We start from the raw sequence: 19469 nt of genomic DNA on the forward strand, positions 1-19469 counted from the left end.
CATATTTTTAAGAAATTTAATTTGCAATCAGCTGTTCCGACGAGTTCTTCGTTCGACAATTATGATTACAGCAATTTCATATCTCAAAAAATATTTCAGGATTTCTATACCAAATTTTATCAAGAATTTATTCTTAAGTTTTTGTAAAACTTTTGCCATTTCGATTAAAAAAAAAAAAAAAACAAATATAGTAATTAAGTATACTTAAAATTTTATTAGGAATGCTTAAGCGAGTAGTGGAGCTCTTGGAGTAAATAGTGCGCGACAGTCAAATTGCGAAAAGGCAAATTGAAAATCTCATCCCGTTCGATCTCGTGCTGCTTAACAAAATTCGACCGCTAACAAATACCGCGCGTGCGAAATTCATTTGGTTCTCGTGATGCACGCGATTCATAATTAAAGCAGTCAGGCCTGTGCCGATGTGTGTCCAAGCCCCAAAGAATTAAATAATCATCGGCGCCCGGGGAACACCGACTCGCCATTGGCCTGGGCGTGACGAATCACTAGCGATCGTAACTCGTCCGGTCCACAGGCGGTGAACGCGTCGCATACCTCCCCCCCCCCTTCCCCTTCCCGACGTCGCCGCATGCATATCGCTGTATTAAGGTAATCGCTTAATCGACGAAGGCCCCACGCCACGTGTTTCGCGAGCGCGCGCGCGAAATTCGGGAAACGCTTTCTCGATAATTACGATGCGCCTCCGTCTCGCGGTGCATTTTAAATGCACGTGATCAATTTCGCGCGACCGGTCCCACAGACCCTCTCTCCCCCAATTCGTTGCTTGTTGCTCCGTTTTCACGAGCGGCGGCTAAAATGTACGACCGCGTGCTTCGGCCACCGAGCCGCACGAAACAAAAAGATAAGAGGAGAGATTGTACATCGTCTGTTAACGTTGTTTAATAAATTTAAAACGCGTAATCGTGAATTATCCTTTGTAAATTGCTTTCTTTCTGTTACGTGCAATTTGCTCCTAAATTTACACTTATGAATTTCAATTCATCCTACCTAAAAATGATTAATGATTACAAATAAAATTCGAAAGTCATAATTTTCAAATTATTACTCTGAAATTTTTAAGTATTTATAATTTCGATGAATTTAGATTTCTACAACATATAAACTAACATAAGATATTTTATCTTTTATATCTGTTGTACTGAAATTTAAGTACGGGCTTGTATAGATTTTAGAATCTCTGATATCAAAGGCGACATCGCGAGAATCTATAGAACTTAAAAGCCCAAAGATCACAGAATCCCCATGTTGTCGTACACTCCAAGACCCCTATGAGCATCACCGCGTTATCGGCGCGAATCGATAACGGTTTAATTTAACGTCTGCTTGCAGTGCGGATCCGTATACTATCTCGTGACGGAACTCGCGACCGGCGGCGACCTGTGCACACATATTAAGGAGCAGCCGGCCGGTAAACTGGACGAGAACACGGCGAGGCTCTATGCCAGACAGCTGGTCGCCGCGCTCAAGCACATGCACTCGAAAGGAGTCGTTCACCGGTGAGTCACTCGTGCTTTAGTCGCGTTGCGAGCCAATTTTCAGGCGGTTTCTCTCGCAGCAACTCGCGACCGCGGTCCATGCGAAACTTTCTAAACTTCCCTGCGGCGATATATTGTATATATATAGGAGCAATTAATGGAAAATCTATATTTTTCTTTTATAAAACTTTGGGAACTTGATCGCGCAAATCGTATTTTAATGCGAGAGTTTACAAGATATTTAACGTTGAATAGCAGCGAAATATAAGAGAAGATATGATCAAATTTATGCCAAGAAGAGAGAGAACCCCCTACGTTAATCTGATCAGAAAAATTAAATGAGAGGAAATGAAGATACTTAATAAAAGAAGAACTCCGGCTCGCGGTTAACATACGATGTTCGTCGACGGCCATGTTTCTGCGAACAGTATAAATTGCACTTAAGATGCAACAATCTTACGAGGATCTGCCGAGCGCGAAATCATTTACCCGCGTCGTTTTCTTCCTCCACGGTCTAATAATATTCAACCACACGACGTGTCGTGCCCTTTTTTTTTCCAGTTGGCCGCGGTGATGTACGGCGTTGGCCGGCCGTATCGTTTAAATAAAGAAATCGTCCGGCGTATTACACACCGAGGGAACGCTTTCTCTCGCGATCGCGACCCTGGAGAGCCGCCTCTCCTCGTCCGGTGATGGGCCCCTGTCTCGTGCGATCGCGCCGTGTCGATAACGACGCGTGTTCCTGTTTATTACGAGCGGAATTACACTCGCGAGGATCCTTGCCCGGGCGCTTCCTCGACCGGGAATGCTCCCTCGTCGGTCCGGCGAGACGATTAAAAGCGGCTTCCTGAATTAATTGACCGGCAACGGGCAGGTTTCCCCGCGTGTGTTGCGCGTGCACTAATTTTGTTAGCGTTTAAATTTATCGCAGCGCGAACGCGATACCCATTTATAACCCCCGCATCATCCGAGGATTATCTCGGAAGCGCTTGGAAATGTCATCTCGCGGCTCCCGCGACGTATCGATATAAAAAGTTAACGCTTGTGATCGAAATTTGAAACGCAAGATATCATTTATCGCTTTTACTTTTCACCGCATATTATATACATTTTCATATATCACACCCCCGTAACATTAGCATACTGCGCACGTATAATACAAGCGAGACTGCTAAATCGAAATCGCGTAGATCATTTTTTACGACGAATCCCTTCGCCCGCATCGGTATACAGGGTGTCTCGACGCCACGGCGTACTTTTTTCAATCACTGATATTGAACATCAATCCAGTAAAGATGGCTATCGCTTATAATCTTGCGTCGGTCAGTTCCTCGAAATCAGTTCTAGACTTCATCCGCGAAATCTGCGAATATTTGAAAAAAATATCCGGTGTATATTTAATACACCTTGTATATCTCCCGTGCATTAGCGTTCCCAGGGCAGAGAAAGAGATTGCGTGGCGCAATATTTCGGCGGGCGTCGCGAATGTCGTATATGCATCATCCCGGGAAAGGGGGACCGGTGACTTTTAACGTGTTCGCGAGAAAGGCGTCGCGCGGCCGCGTTTCCCCCGCGAGAGAGAACGAGAGAGCGAGAGAAAGAGAGAGAGGAGACGTAATGACGCACGCACGTGACGCGTTACGACGTGGACCAGTAGTTCGCTTTCGTTCGCTCACGAAGGATCGGCGAATATAAAGCAGCCGGCAATATGGCGTACGACACGGCAGTTTGTTTTCGTCGAAAGCGCAAAGTCTCAATCTCGGATGATGGTGATAGATCGTCGCTCTCACGGACTCGCACGTTACAGCGTAAGGGAGGCAACGCGCCGCGGGAAGAGGCGGGAAAGGGTGTCGGACTGTGCGAGGGATCTCGCAAGGAGGGTTAGGAAAATCGCTATAAGCGATCGCTTAACCCCTCGAGAGATTAGCCCGTTCGCGGGTGAAGAGGGGGTAGGGGAGGGGAGAGGGAGGGATAGAGAGAGAGAGAGAGAGAGTTTCCCGCTAATGGAAATGGAGAAGATTTGGTGCTAAGGATAGTTAACGATCACTGCCCGCGGATTCGTTCGTTTTTGCCGCGCTCTGTGTATTCTTAAGATTAAGACAAACGAAGTCACGAGTTACTTTGACTTATTTCTGATAAAGAACGTTTTAGCTCTTCTTCCGCGCTCCGCATTATCTTAGTGATAGTTGTTCGCCTTTTCAGAATTTTCCTCCTTGATAAATTACGTGATGTATTTGTGACTAATGATAGTCGCGATATTCTCTAATATATCGAAGCTCTCCCTTCAATCGCTTAATCGAACCATGAACAATTCATCACAGATTCCAATAGATATATAATACAAGGTCATAGGTCCCGCTAAGATCAAAGATGTTTACCATGTTCACGTGGAATATATCTTCTGCTCACAAGATATAAAAAAAATTGGTAAATAAAAAAGAAGCAAACTTACAGGCCTTACAGCAATATCAATTTTTAACTGAAGATTTAAATTGTTCTGTATTTTTTGTTCATCCGACATTGTCATATATCGTCACAACTCCGAGAGATTCTCCGCGGATTTTCTCGGCAAGGGATAGTTGTAAAGAGTGAAGGGGAGAGGGAGGCAGCGGGGGGAGGGGGGCGGAGGGAGGAGAAAGGGAAAGAGGAATCCTTTGTACGGCAGCCCTCTTCGCTCAGGACCACCGAACATCCGCAGGCTCACGTTTTAATTCCGACGAACGCCTCCCGTTTGCTCCGCCATTATTCGCCGGACAAAGCCATGATCCTGAGAGCCGCGGGGCCACGGACTTCTTGCGGGATCCTCACGAGCGGGGGCAGGATTACGGTTCCTCTACTGTATGCTCTATTCTGCCGGAAAAAAAGAGAGAGAGAGAGAGAGAGAAACAGTCCCCTGGTATATCCGACGAAAGCCGCCTCGCGTGTTTATCGACGCTTTTACTTACGCGGGAAAACTAGCCCCGACAAGTAGTAAGAGTAAATGGTAAATCGAGTACCATCGCGTTGCATCGCATGCCGGTAGTATCCGACCGAAACCGGTAGCAATTATTCCACGCGTTTGTCTAAAACGCCTATCTCAATTAATTGTAAATTATTATCCTTACTGTAAGATACTTGTAGCTGTATTTCTTTCTACAAGAAAAGTTACATTGCTATACGTTTACCTAGTCGTTTATATACTTGTTCTTAAGCGATACGCATTCAGATCTGTGTGCAGCTCATCAAAAGAGAATATATAAACAACGAGAAAATAACCCAATCTAATAACATTTCCCGACATTTCTACAAAAGAGTATTGCGAAAATGAAATTGAGAATAGATATCTACCCGTCTATTTCTTCGCGTTCGGACGTGAGATATGAAAAGACTCTATATAAACGCGAACTTATTTATTCACCGTTCTTGAAACCGTTGTTGGAGAACGGAGCTTGCAGTGCTACCGTACGGTGTCAGGTCGAAGTTCGCCGGTGCAAAAGAATCGGGCGTGTAGGCGGTGAATATTCAACAGAAGCGAATACCGTTATATAATCTAGGATGAATTCGTAGCTAGCCTCCTTCTCTCTCTCTCTCTCCTCCTCCTCCTCTTTCCATCTATTTCTCCGCTCGCCTCAGATCACGTGCGTGGCGAGCGGGAGAGAAAAAGGCGGAAAAGCATCTCGGAAAGTATCAGCGACCGGCGGTAAGAGACGTTAATGGACACAGGCGCTCGGTTATCCGCCTAAGTATAGTACTTACGGTGCCTGTATATCCTTCGACCCGTTATACGCGCAGTTTCGCCAGTCCGGAGCGCGCTTCCGCCGGCTGGCTAATCGAGTCTATGGCTGGCTAATTGGCTCCGTTCGCCGCCGGTGACCTTGATCTCTCGCGCGGCTCGTTTTATTTTGCCATTTCTATTCCGCCGGCGTGCCATCTCGTCGTCGCCCGGATGTCGCGTCGATTCTCTCGTCTCACCCGCACGCAGAGAGAGCACAATTACCTCGCCCCGAGAAAGTTTTTTTATCGTAGGGACGATGATGGGCAAGAGATGGATAACGGACAGTCACACAGCGCGTCCTCGCGCATGATAATTGAGAGACGTGGGGAACCGCGGCAATGCGGAAGATAAGATGTGACTCTGGCACAGGAAACGTACCTAATATTGATTACGTCGCTATAGTTGTTGCTACAATTAATCTAATCATTCTTTCGTTGATAAGTATCGTCTCGTTAATTATGAAACGAGATTTTTATATACAAGATCAATATTAGCATTGTGTGTTATGAATGATCGTATAAAAGAAAAATCAATTTTTTATTTATGTAAAATCAATTTTTTCCTACTTATTTCTAATTGCAAGATGTGATATGTCTTTTGTGTCGATTAACATAAAAGATTTATGATTAAAGACAAACATTATATCGTGCAACTTGAGTTCTCCATTCGTGGCGGACGGGGCATTCAAATCTCGCAGATAGAAAAGCCCCTCGGCGGCACACCGTGACGCGGCGTGACAAAAGTCGACGACACATGTAATAATATGCCACAGATCGATCACCGAGATCGATCGGCGTGACGAAACGGCCGATCGGTCGACCGATCGATTGATCGCAAAAGTGCAACGATGCCCGCGGGTCTCACGACCACGCGGCGGTGTGTTCCACGAACTTTAGCATTTGCGCTAACCGCGAACGGGGCTGCTCGATAATCCGCATTAACATGGGAATAGGAGTGCATTTCGAGGCCGGTGCCGAGCCTCAATAACGTATTGCCTATTACGTGGAAACGATACCGCTCAATATCTCGCTCTTCGCACACACCTCGGACACGTCCGCTCGTTGCGACAGCTCTCCCCCCGGTTCTTATGCCGAACAACTTGAACGACTCCAACTTGAGGTCGCGGCGAAACTGAATCGGCAGTTATGCCGGTTTCACACGGACAAAACGGACTACCAGTGAATTCAATAGCGACAGCTGACTAGATCTATATTTGTGATGTACTATAAAATATAAAATTATAATAGCTTTTATTTAAATTTATTTAAATGCTTTAAAGAAAGGCTCTACAAATTTTAACTGTATTATAATTAGTTATATAACTATCGCATTTTGTATTGGTTATCATTTATTTGATTAATATAAAAATTTTAATATTAAAATTTAATATTATATCGTTACGTTATTTTGTTTAAACTAACAGAATTCTTTGTAAAGAGAATTTTGAAAATAAGGGAATTACTACTCTGTTAAAAGATTTAAGAAAGCTGGTCTAGCTTCTGTGATGGATTTATGCCTGCAATTTATGGCCCGTGTGAAATCGACCTTACTCTCTTTCGCGGTCATACTTAGACACAACTCACCGGCGTGCCCCCTCTGAAATAATATTTATTATGCTTGCTGGAGCTGCACGAGGACGCTCGTTTCCATCGAAAGTACGAGTTCGATTATTCTCGCTGCGGAGAGAATTTAAAGTACGGGATTGCTTCCCGATTTACTGCGCCGTCCGTAATGGACACGTTGCCTTCCAAGTTTTGTAATCGATATCGTGCAGCCTCGCTGCATGGAAGAATATGACAGTCATCGTGAATAACGGATGAATACTTCCATTTTTTCGTAATTTTCGTTTGAATCTCCTTCAAGCGAGAGAACGATTCTCAAACGACATATAGTTATATAAAACAGTAAACTTAATTCATATTACTTTACAGTGGCTAAAATAAATATTAAAATAAAAATTAATTGGCATCGGAAGTGACAAGCCGAAATTGGTGCGACACACGGTATTATATATATTTCTTTAATTGCAATATTTTAAAATACCTACCCTGCCGTCAATGGGCTATAATTTTATAACTGTAACATGTATTACCAAATCTTTTATTTATTATCAATTATTACGTGTCATCAATTTAAAAAAATATATATATATATATCAAAATACGAGTTCGATCTTGTCCATTTCTACTTTATTTTATATTCTCAGGGTCTTCTCCTGCATGCCTCCCACACGGGTGCATATTAAATTATTCGGGTAATCCGACCTCTCCAGTTATCGCCTGCGAAATCGCAACATCGGGATGCGCGGCAGGTGCGCCTCGTAGCTCGCGAGACATCGAACTTGATCGCGGCTCCCCCCGGAGGCGCAGGTGCCGCAGAAAAGTTTCTGTACGGGTATGAGTCGGACCGCGAGGGCGATATTTCCTGGGCTTCCCCGCCTACCAGGCAGTTGACAGGAGCGTGATATAGGGAACGGAGGAACGGACTCGATTGTTTTTCCAGCGATAAGACGGAGACGGCGGCGGGCCGCCTTCTCTCTGGAAGAGACCGGGAGGGAGGGGGGGGGCGACCTCCTGCGGCCCCCATCGCGCGCGCGGCGCTCGCCATTACCGCACGGAAATTACCTCGAAATTAATTTAAACTTTCATAACAAGTAAACTGGTCGCCGGAGACGGAGAGCGAGATAGCGCCGCGGCGGCGGCCGGGCCGCCGGATCATCCCGAAGCGAAGTGGCCGGATAGCCGGAATCGAGCCTACTCTTAATAGCCATTTCTGAATCTCCTTGTGAAGTATTAATTAACAGGAAACCGCGCGCGGCCGAACGGATTCGCAGACTACTTTATTATCCCTACTTTTTTTCTCGAGCGTTTCGGATGTGAAATTTAATATTTAATCACAGATGTAGACGTGATTAACACGGTGTTTTTTCGGTGACATATTCTGAGAGATGATAATATCATTATACTTACAGAAAGTTAACATAAATACTAATTTATTGATGGTCCCAGTAAAAAAAAAACTGAACCTGACTTCATAGTTGTTAGTAGAATTATATTTGGAGAACTTGTATCCGCTTTATTCCGTGCAAATTCGCTATCTTGTTACAGTCGTAACGCGAGATGGCCAACTTAATCAATGTGCAACCATAAAGAAAGATAAAAAGGGAGGCAGCCCGCTCTGTACTAATACTAATTTATTCTGTAAAACGCCTTACACCAGAGGGAGGGGGTGCGATTTGTCTCCAGAAAAGAAAAACGGAAGCGGGAGCAGGAACAAATCGAACGCACGTACGGTTTGTCCGTTTGCCCGACACTCAGCCGGGTGATTTATTTCTTAAATCAATTAAGGAGATCTGTATGTCGAGTCCGTGGGGTGGTCTTAGAGATCCGGGGGGTGGGAGGAGGGGGTAGTAGCAATTCCGGGCGAAGCCCGCGGTTCTTGCCGCGTTCGCAAAGAGGGTGAGAAGATCGGAAACACGAACGGGATTGGCGGGGCGTAAAGACTCGCGAGCGAGAAGGACGAGATCGATAGGTGCGAAGGAAAAAGCGTATAAAAAAAAAAGACGGGGGAGAGACAGAAGCAGGGGGCGCGCGCAACCGTCCCGCTCGTTGCGGTTTCTCGCCCGTTACGAGGAAGATCGAGACTCAGCGATTTCGAGATTGATTCCGCACGTCCGCGCTCGAAAGAAGCCGCTGATTAAAAAAAGCGGTCTTACCCCTCCTCCCACTCCCCATCGAGGAATTGAAAATTAAAAAGATTTGTTCTAGAATCAAGAGAGAGCCAAAGATTATCAATTACCGCACTTGTGCGCCACGCGCGCGCACAAATATTTGCTAATTCCATTTTAATCTGGAGAAGAAGTACTGCTGTCGCAGCAGAACCGCGGCTACTGCAGATTTTACGTGGAAGCTCAGCTACTCGGAATATAAGAAATCAATCCGTTACTGTAGGGAAATAATTTGTAGACTCAGCAAAATTACATTTTCAGCGAATAAAATTAGCATTTTTTAATAAATCTTCCCGCTGTCGATATGACAACTGGCGAAATCCGCCGCGACAGCATAAAATATGCTGTGCAGGAGCGAACCTTTTTTTTTTCAGCTCCGCGCGCAAACTGTCATGTACATTTCTGGGAAACGCGAAGAAATAAATGATTGCCGTACTCGTTCGGGCATTGATAACGATAAAACTGTGTAACGTGCCGCGGTATTCTTGCAACAGTCGACAGTCAGTTTATTTCTGACAGGCTTACGGTCGCTCCAAGGACGAGGTTTATTGCCGCTTTTAACGCGATCCTCGAACGTGAACGCGCGCGGTAGCAGCTAATGGGTTAAGCGTTTTCACGTTTATTCTCTTCATGGAAATCGCTAAATCTCATACGCCATCGTATATTTGAATCGATAGCCCTCCCCCCTCCTCTCTCTCTCTTTCTCTCTCTTCGGCTCGCAATCCGGATCCTTGAATTGCCTCCGAGAGAAAATCCGGTCGCGGACCATTGCTTTCAGCGCAGGGGTGTATTGGACGCGTCCGATCGAGCGGATCCTGTCGCAACATCCCCTCGGCAAGGAATTCCGGGATTGCGAGCGACGTCGCGCGCGTGTACGTACGTACGTGCACGCGCACGCGCACGTGTATATACAAAAGGCTCCGGTCCGAGAGCTTGAAGAGGAATGACTGTAGCGGAAGGACCGAGGGACCGAGCGCTAGGCGGGAAACGCAATTAGAGCTCAACTGGTCGGTGTTAGGAAGAGCTTTTCGGGACGAGTGAGGAGGACGTGGGAGGGCGAGGGCGGAAGGGGAGGATGGCGAACGAGCAGAATTTTCCTGGGGTTTCTGTGGGCGGAGACCGGGAGCGAAAGATCGTTCCTGGCCGACGGAGAGACGGAGGGTCCGTCCGACTTTCAGAAATCAATGTGATATCTTCTGCGGTCGCCGAAAAAATTCAAGCGCGAGAGAGAGAGAGAGAGCACCGACCATCGATTCTACCCTTTTTTTGTAATGCGACTTGTTCGAGGGCGGACAATCACTTCTCTTTAATGCAACGTTGCTTCAGTTCGCAACCCGTTACCTCGATATATATTTGAATATATCTCGCGTGACTTTCTGTCTTTTTGGACAGTGAATTTGATCTTATACTTTAGAAATGTTATTTTTTATTATGAATATTTTTCACCAAGCGAAAAGATAATCTTATAATTAAGTTGTTCTTCCTCCTAAATAAAAATTCTATCGTTGAACGGTTACAAAAATAATAATCGGCTCTATTACAGATCCTATATATATTCTCATAAAAGATATAAAAGATATATACAACTATATATATCCTTACAAAGGACGTGATATATCCGCGTCATTTTAACAAGACTTCTCGAATATCCGGTATTGTGGCGTTTTCAAATGACTTGCTCGAGAGCGGAGCAAATCGTCCGTGGCTGCGATATTTTCTCGAGATCATTTCAACGGAATTGTCCTTGCGTTTATTTGCGACAGTAACAAGTTTTGTATATTCGATGGAGCGTAGCGAGCGTCTTGATGGGTTCAACTTTCAATGGTACATACACTCGGAAAAACATACATAACAATTAATTGTCTCCGAATTGTCGTTTATAAAAGTAGATATTAGTTTTGCACATCTATAATATCGAAATTTAAATAAATAAAACTTCCGCATGCAATTTTAATCTCTGCAGATCTCGATATTTAATGCTTCTCGTTCACTGCATTTAGAATGCAGAGTGCACTTTCAATTCGAATGACTCGAAACGCTTTATTCGCCGACGAGAGACGCCGAGCGTCTCCAGTATATCGGATGAATTCAAATCTCGGGATTTTCTTCCGACTCGCCGCGAGTGGATCTGAAAGCGTATCTGCGAGAAACCGTCTCGAAATAACATTCAATACCGTTCAACGATTATTCGCTCGGTTTCCGAAGCAGAGAGAATAGAGCGCGGCGGAAAGGCGAGCGGGTGAATTTTCAGAAATGAATGAAGACGGTTATACGGGAACGCATGCGGTTCGATCAAAATACGTGCATTTCCGCGTCTCGCCTCGTCGACGTCGCGTCTCGGGGGGTTGCGAGACGCTATCGTTGCATGTCGCCGGAAGCGCGCCCTTGGCTTCTCGCCCCGCGTCTCGCGGCGTCAATTCAATTTCACGTGAGAAAAATAAAGCGCTCGGCGTCGCATCTGTTCTTTTTTCCTTGCGGCACGCCGTCTCGTTGCATTTGCATCGGGAGATTCGCGCGAGCGAGCGAGCGAGCCTCGGGGAATCTCGGATCGCCGCGATCGATCGCGCAAGGTCAGCCCGGCGTTGTTAATGCGCGGCACGCGCTGACGCCATCCGGTTGCATTTGCATACAACAGAGGAAACAAACGCTGTTGGGGCCACCGCTGGTTCACCGTTACGCACCGCTAGGGAGCTTTTCCCTGAACGCCGATGAAGGACGCCGCGACGGCAACAAGACTTTTCCATCGAACAGATGAAGGACTAAAGGAGGGGAGACGCGGTCTCTTCGCTCCGGAAATCTTCGATAAAAAGCTCCGTGTAATTTACTTCAACATAACCGAAGTCTAAGGGAGCTTTTTTTATTTTGTAATCCAGTAGGATATTTAACGTGAAAAATAAAGACCCGCCCTTCGGATTGGAAATTACAAAAAGTTATTATTGCAGAAATTGAGCAAAATTTTGTATTAGATGGAACTAAAATACATCGAGGCGTAAAAATAACCGAATAAATTACAAGCACTATGCCATGTATGAAGAAGCGTATATGCAACAAGCGTAGAAGTCCTTTTTAGGGGAAAAGAATAAGATAGAGATTAATATACGCATATGTAAAAAGCAAGCAACACGCCTCGTCATAATCCACCTACGAGTCTTTCAATAAATTCCACATATGTAAGTCCAGTGGACGGTGGGCTTGTATCTCGTTAATCTGCAAAACAAATACGATTTTGCAATCTAGGAGCGCTGTCCGGCGCGCGGATTATGCAATTTTTTTTTCCTCTCCTTTTTACGCCGCGGCCGTTTTATGTCGATAGTACAAGGCTGCTCACCGCTCGCGAGAGCACCTTGACCGTCGTTCTCTTAATCGCCTATCTTAAATCTTGCGCAACGACGTGTCGGTTCTGTCGTTTCTTTCGATGAATTTTAATGACCGCCGCGACACTTAAAAGTCGCGGCGCGTAAAGCTAGACGTACGCGCCCAGGTTCCGGTTTGCCTCGCGCAGGAGAGCGACAGGATTACCGGCGATCGTTTCTTTTTCTCCCCTTTTCCTCCTTTTTTCCATCTCGTCAGCGGCAGGCATGCCAATTCGGTATTAATACGCATCTGCTTCATTAGCCGGCGCATCATTTCATTAGCACTCACTTCAGTGCAACAAGAAAAGAAAAAAAAATCGAAGGCCTTTCACCTCGCTCGATCCACTGCCGCTCTTAAACGCGCTGATTAAAAAACACGTCGGTCCAATCCATTCGTAACAAAATTACTTTTAGGATCCCATCAAATCGAACATTGTTCGAACATTAATGATTCTTATTATCCTTCCACGAATTCTTATTATAATATCTATCTAAAACGTGGAAGAGTGAAAAAACCGGGATGCATGAAGAAACGTTGATTAAATTATCTTGAGAAAATGATTGATCGTCGAAGACTTTATAATGAACAAAAAAAAAAACGTGCGAACCTTGGGATACTCCGTGATGTGAGTGTGAGTGCTGCTACAAGCGTAAATATATATCCGCGTTGCAACTGGTTAAGGGGTTACAGAGAAAGTCGTTACGGGAGTATATAGTATTGTTCCTCGCCTCGCGGTGGCTTTGCGTGCGAGTGCATTGTCTCGGTAATTCACGAGCGAATTTGTCCGTTCCCCCGCGCCGCGCCGCGCCCTCCCTCTGGCCTCCTCGCCTGAGCGCTAAGGAAACGTGCGTAAATACGCATAACCGGTCTGGCACGCTTTATGCACCCGATAATGGCGCATTTGCTCCCCCTCTGTTCCCCGTCAAGTAGCATCGCTATACGTGATATAGAACTCGCTATAGGTCCTTCCCGATCGCATCTCCTTTCCGCCCTCTTCTCCCCTGATTCGTTTCCCCCACCCTTCCCCTCCCGCCGCTCAATTTTCGTTTCCTTTCTTTCGTGTACTCTATTATACAAATTCTTAGCCGGCCGTGCCGCTACAGCACCGCTACATTATCGCGTGTATGTTCCTTATTGAAGAATATTGAAGCTACGGCGAATGCAATATATGACTCTCAATGAAGTATAATATGTATATAACCGCACACACAATCCATTATAATTGATTAATATTCTCCAGTCGTGGTTTTTCAGGTCTTCGTGACTGTAATATTCGCATTTTTTTGGGTATGCCTCAATACTTTAAATCAGCAATAATGAAGTAACGTCAACGCGAGCCGACACGGATGTTGGTGTGTAATGATTCAATATTTTTTAACATGCATTCTTTTTTACATTTTATAAGTTATGAAGTTAACATTAATGAATTAAGTCATTTGTTACTCGAACTTTCTTCGTATTCACCCTTGAGACTTTTTTTTTTAAGAGACCATTATAATTATCAAAGTAGATACAATCTATTAGCCCTAATTCTCATCGCTACAACGAATTTTGGCGCCCGTATCGTTACACCTACATCTCTTTCCCGTAACGATCCGTGGCTCGCGGTGGCGTAACATGGCGTTATCAAAAAATCGCCAGCGCTTTTTGCGCTCACATTCGAGCGTAAAACACGAACTTCCGCGATGGGCATCTTCCCTCTCGCACGCAGCTCTCGCTATTATTGTCCGTTCGCTTTTATCGCCGCCACGGTGTAATAATAAACTCTCCCTCCCCCCCTCCTCCCTCCCTCTCCCTCCTCTTTACGGTGTGAAAGGGGGAGGAAGCGATCTAAGCGCGGTGTACCTGAGGGATATGGGAAGAATATCGCTGGGACGATTTTACGGAAGGCTACCCGCGATAGAGCTGTATCCTGTTACGAGGAAACGTAAGGCGGTGTGACGCGCGAACGATTATCTCGTAGACGAGACGAGAGCACCTTTGATGTCTTCTGTGACACGAGGAACGCGCGCGCTCGTTCTCGTGATTCTATTCAAGAGCTATTCTCGTCTTCCGAGAGTATTCTTTTGTAAAACGCCGTCTGCGCCGGGTGATACTTCTTTTAGAAGAAAATTGAAATATCGCGGTGGCAAGTATAATCGTTTATAAATCGCGGCGCACACACACACACTTCCTATGTACCTAATTAATAAAATTCTGACAATCTGATTTTCTAAATTCTGAAATTTATAGCTGTTATGATATGAACTGCAAGATGTATAAAACTAACGGCACAACCGGGCGGGACTTCGTATCAACTTATATAAGTACACCCTTCTCATCGAAACACCATCTTCAACTGCGTTTTCTTCTGAATATTATTTAAATTTTTATTATTGGCTTCTTTGTTTCAAAAACTTGTATTCAGACTACACGTTCATGATATTATCATTCAAAGTGGGGTATTATTCAAAGTCTTTAGGTTTTATCCCTGTCGTATACCGTTACGGTAAACGCCGGTGTAATCACTCCTCGCTCGGAAACATAGTTGCGATACGGCCATAAAATCATAAATACGAATATTTAACCCACCTATACGGCATTTACAATTTCTCGGTAGTCTGAAACCCCGCCAGATCCGCGGGGATCTATCGATGCTTTTCCCGCCGTTTGAGATAACGGTCGATAGCTTCGACGCGCGCACGGAGAGACTTTTTAAAGTGCGCGGCGTGAACGCGCGCGCTTCGGCGCCCGACGAAAAGCCCCCGTCTCGAGGCGAGTTTATAGTCGAACGCTATAAAAGCGAAAGAGCAATATAAACCCATATCCGGGCAAGCTTGCAACGGAATGGCTAGGCCAATCTCGGATATCTTTCATCTTTTGCCGCTTCTCGACCAGCAAGAGACCCTCGGAGTACTTCTGGTAAAACCGCATCCCTCCTCCTCCTTCTCCTCCTCCTCCTTCTTCTCCTTCACCCACCCCGTCTCTGCACCTTGTTTTCCGTCTTGCCGATATACCTCTTTCACATCTCCATTTCTACTCGCCTCCCTCGACTCGGCGGCGCGGCGGTTCGCTGTAATCCACGAATACCCGATAGATTGATCGTAAAAACGATGTTCATTGACTCGCGCGTATCTGAGAAACTTCAAACTCCTCGACGCTTGCAAATTGGTTGCCGTGATCCTCAGAGAATCTCTCGGATCTCGGAGATTGCTCGGTTTCCACAAACTTGGATCTTATACTCTTTTAATGACGGTATACGATAGAATTTAAAGACCGAGCATTTCCCTTGAATTGAGACGTGATTTTATTTTATTTCGTTTGATTTTATTTCACTTTATTTCATTTATTTGATTTTATATCATCAAAATATTTTTTAATGCAGACCGACAACATAATTATACATCAGCGTTTCAATATCGTTTTTTTGATATCAGATATTTTCAATAATGCCCGTATCGATTCTCGGCGACGTGTTAAATAATATCGTCGACGCGACGTGACTAGTGACGAATGTCGAAATGGGCGAGTTCGACGGAGAATGATCTCGGTCGTTCGTGAAAGAAAGGGGGAAGCCAAAATCAGCGAATCCGGTGCTAGTCAAGGACCAAAGGGAACGGAGTCTCCGAGAAGGACTAATTTACGCGGAGATTGACGCTCTCTCGTACGGCCTGACACGTTCTAATGGAAAAGATGTGTCTCTAATATCACCCGACCGATCGACCATCGGGAAACTATATCCTATATCGCGGCAAATCCCATCGGAAGAACTTTCGACTCGCTTGGCTAGTTTCGCTCGCCAATGCTGCCAATTAGTCTCTTCGGCACTTCATCCCTCGCGCGCGCAATGATAATTGTGAAAGATTCATTAATTTAAAATCGTTCCAAATTTTATCGTAAATCTAATCCGAAGATGCAGGATCGGTGTGTGTTGCGCATCGAGATATATTTTGTCAAATTTAATATAGCTTTAATATCAAATTTTGACGTCACCGCAACGGCATCTGCTCTTCGCGCGTCCTATCAGGGGGGGGGAGGTGGAAGGGGGGGGCGGCAATTCGCTATCGATGCACTCGCGGTGCAATCTCTTTTCCCCGAAATTGGATTTCCGGCTCGACTGGCCGCGATCGTACCGTCGCACCGCATACACGCTGTGAAATTTAACGCTCGCAATTACGGATTCCGCACCGCGTCGCATTTTCGTCGCCAACGCACACGGTGGATATATTCAATTACAAATTGATCGTTCGAACGGGAGGGGGGGGGGGAGGACTCCGAAACGCTCGCGAAACAATGAGGAATTAACGAGTGGCTCTAATTCACCCCTGTTATGAAAAGATAAAAGTAACGGATAACGTGCCGCACGCAGAAGTTTTTATCGTTTGGCTCTCTGACGCATTTAAATACACATTAAAATACTGTCATGAGATTTCCGTGCTTTTGATTGTGCTTTTCAATGCGAGTATTAAATAGCATTAAATAGGTGGCCTCTTTGAGTGCCATAAAAAAACGTAGTAAATTAATTATCACGGACAATGCTATATGTGATGACAAAAATGAAATTCTAAAAACAAAATTTTATAAAAGTTTTTCTGAACAAGTTTATAAATAAAAAATATTTGCATTAATTGATGGCAATGCCATATGTCAAATTATAATTAGAGACACGAATAATTAAAAATCTTTCAGTTAAAAAGTTTTTAGTTTTATCTATATAAACTTATATAGATAGATAAAACTAAAAACTTTTTATCTAGAAGATTTTTAATTCTTTCTGTCTCACTGTTTTTAGTTTTATCTATCTATATAAATTTATATAGATAGATAAAACTATTTATCCGAAAGATTTTTAATTATTCCTGTCTTTAATTATGATATAAATACCATATATAACTTAAAATATCGAGAATAATCTGACCATAGGATTCATTCCGTCATTTCGCTGTAATCAAGAAGAGTACAAATTATGAGACTGCTGCACAACTAACGATTCTCAACAAATGTACTTTAAGATTTTCTACACTCACGTACGAGCTCACGCACATTTTTTAAAAATCTCATTCGCAATAGATAGATAGATATAAAGGAGCCGAAGAAAGTTGACCAGTAAAACAGAATTTAAATGCATTTAAATGCATGCCTCCTTGCGATAAAATACCAATCGCAAGAAGGCGCGAGGAGTTTCGAACATGCGTACGACGCCTAGGTCAGGTTGAGTGGCGTGCATCGACCCTGAGGAGTCGATAGCGTCGACGATGTTCGACGTCGCGATGCTCGCAGCAGCTCCCTCGACCTCTCTATCTGTACGTTGAACCTGAGGGGTTCGGTACGTCGCTCTCGAGCGGGAATCGCACCCCTTCACGGCTCCACGACCTCCCGGCAACCTTCTTTGCCTCCTCCTTGTCGTCCTTGTCTCTCCCCCTTTCTCTCCCTCTCCTTCTCTCTGTCCCTCTTTCCCATCTCTCTTGCGTCTCGACTTTGGTCTTTCGCACACGTACACTCGCCCACGCACACCGCAAAAGTGCCAATGCTCCTGACGCCGACGTCGGCCCGTCATTAATTCCCTGCCTCGACGCCCACGATCGTGTTTTCGGTTTTAACCCTTTGTTACGCGACGAGCACGAACGAGATATGCCACTTCATCTAGTTCGCTATATTTATAACTCTTATCGAGGATATCTGCGTTTTTTTTTGCAAAATGTTGCTAGTTAAGTCCTTCCCTCCTGACTCTCGTCATAAAGATCGTTTCGCAGAGCTTCGTTATCAATATTTTTCAGCACAATTAACCATTTTTTTTTAAATTAAATTAAATTAAAGAAAAACTTTAGATCAGTTTTGAACTACATTATTAGTACTAATTTTCTTCATGCTTTCATTGTACTTTATACACATCCCCTCTGTTTTTCACATTTTCTTAAAGAATGTTTTACGCGTGTAAGAGAATGGACCAATCAGAATGGAATTTTTATTGAGTAAATATTTAGTAAAATGCCATCAATTTTTCAATAAAATATATTTCCCTTTAAGTAAAATATTTCGATATTTCCCTTCATAGACACGGTCGGCTTTAATATCGATTCCGCGGCCTGAAACCGCCCAAGCGCCCCGACGAGGTACCGTTCGAGTGTATTTGACTGGAAATTGACCCTTAGGAACTTTTAATGGGCACCCTGCCACCCAAGCCTTTCCGCCGCTCCTCTCCTCCACCTTCACGTGACCCTTCGAGACGGATCTTGCAAAAGATTTCCTCCGAACGCACGTTCGGTCCGAAAAACATTGCCTTTCGTTAAAATCGCGACCCTCTATCCACCCACTTTTCAAAATCTAATGGGAGAGAATGGTACAATTCTCGATATACGGTTGCAATTATAATATTTAATTATATCGAATCTAAATATAGTCAACAGTCCTGTAAAAGGCTACAACGAAAAATAGTAAAACGTAGTAAAATCGTAAAAATTGTAAACGAGTAGTTTGAACGAAGCAGCAGACATTCGGCAAATATTATCTCGATCAATATTATCATATTACTTGCTTGATAGCATAGTATCGAATTTCTGCGTTGTGTTATTTTTCTTATTGAATTCTGCGATGTGTAAGATATCAAATAAATTCGTAATATAAGAGTTTATTCCTCGGGCTTCATATGAAATATATCGATACTATATTTTTAAATCGCTCGTAAGAAGGGAGAAATAGATATATACCTATGTGCATAAATACAATAATAAGTTACGAATTCGCAAAGCAAGGACGCGAGTTACAAGGTAATGTGGAGGGAATCGATCGCCCAGGGGGAAAAATGGACTCGCGTGTATCGTTAAACCACCCGCAGAATTATCGATACTCTCCGAAGTTCAACTACCCTCGCTGTTTCGCGGCCAAGGGAATCCCCTTGAAAAGTATCTCCCCCCCCCCCTCCCTTAACTAACCTAACGCTATCCATGGAAGTCCGCTAATCTGGCTCTTAATACGAGTACTCCCTTCCTTCCCCTCGCCCCTCTGGAGGCGAAGGGCCATCTCTTGCAGCGAGTAAGCTACCATAATGATGCATTATGTCGCAACAATAGGCAACGTGCGGCTCCGATTCGAACGGAAACCCGAGAGCTTCTCTCGGATTCTGTCCCCATCTCTCCCCTTCGTCTCTGCCTCCCTCCCCCCC

At 44.6% G+C, this 19469-nt stretch overlaps 1 protein-coding gene across 1 annotated transcript in view; it reads left to right on the plus strand.

Annotated features, from left to right (window-relative positions):
* Positions 1–19469, plus strand: part of LOC105450718 (MAP/microtubule affinity-regulating kinase 3-like) — a 198636-nt gene that overhangs the window by 163017 nt on the left and 16150 nt on the right. The window contains exon 3 of the mRNA XM_011690691.1: positions 1348–1514. Within this exon, the coding sequence (XP_011688993.1) occupies positions 1348–1514 (167 nt within the window). The remainder of the gene's footprint in view (positions 1–1347; positions 1515–19469) is intronic.

This window comes from Wasmannia auropunctata, unplaced genomic scaffold (genome assembly GCF_000956235.1).
Source record: "Wasmannia auropunctata unplaced genomic scaffold, wasmannia.A_1.0 LD336057.1, whole genome shotgun sequence".
NCBI classification, from domain to species: Eukaryota; Metazoa; Arthropoda; class Insecta; order Hymenoptera; family Formicidae; genus Wasmannia; species Wasmannia auropunctata.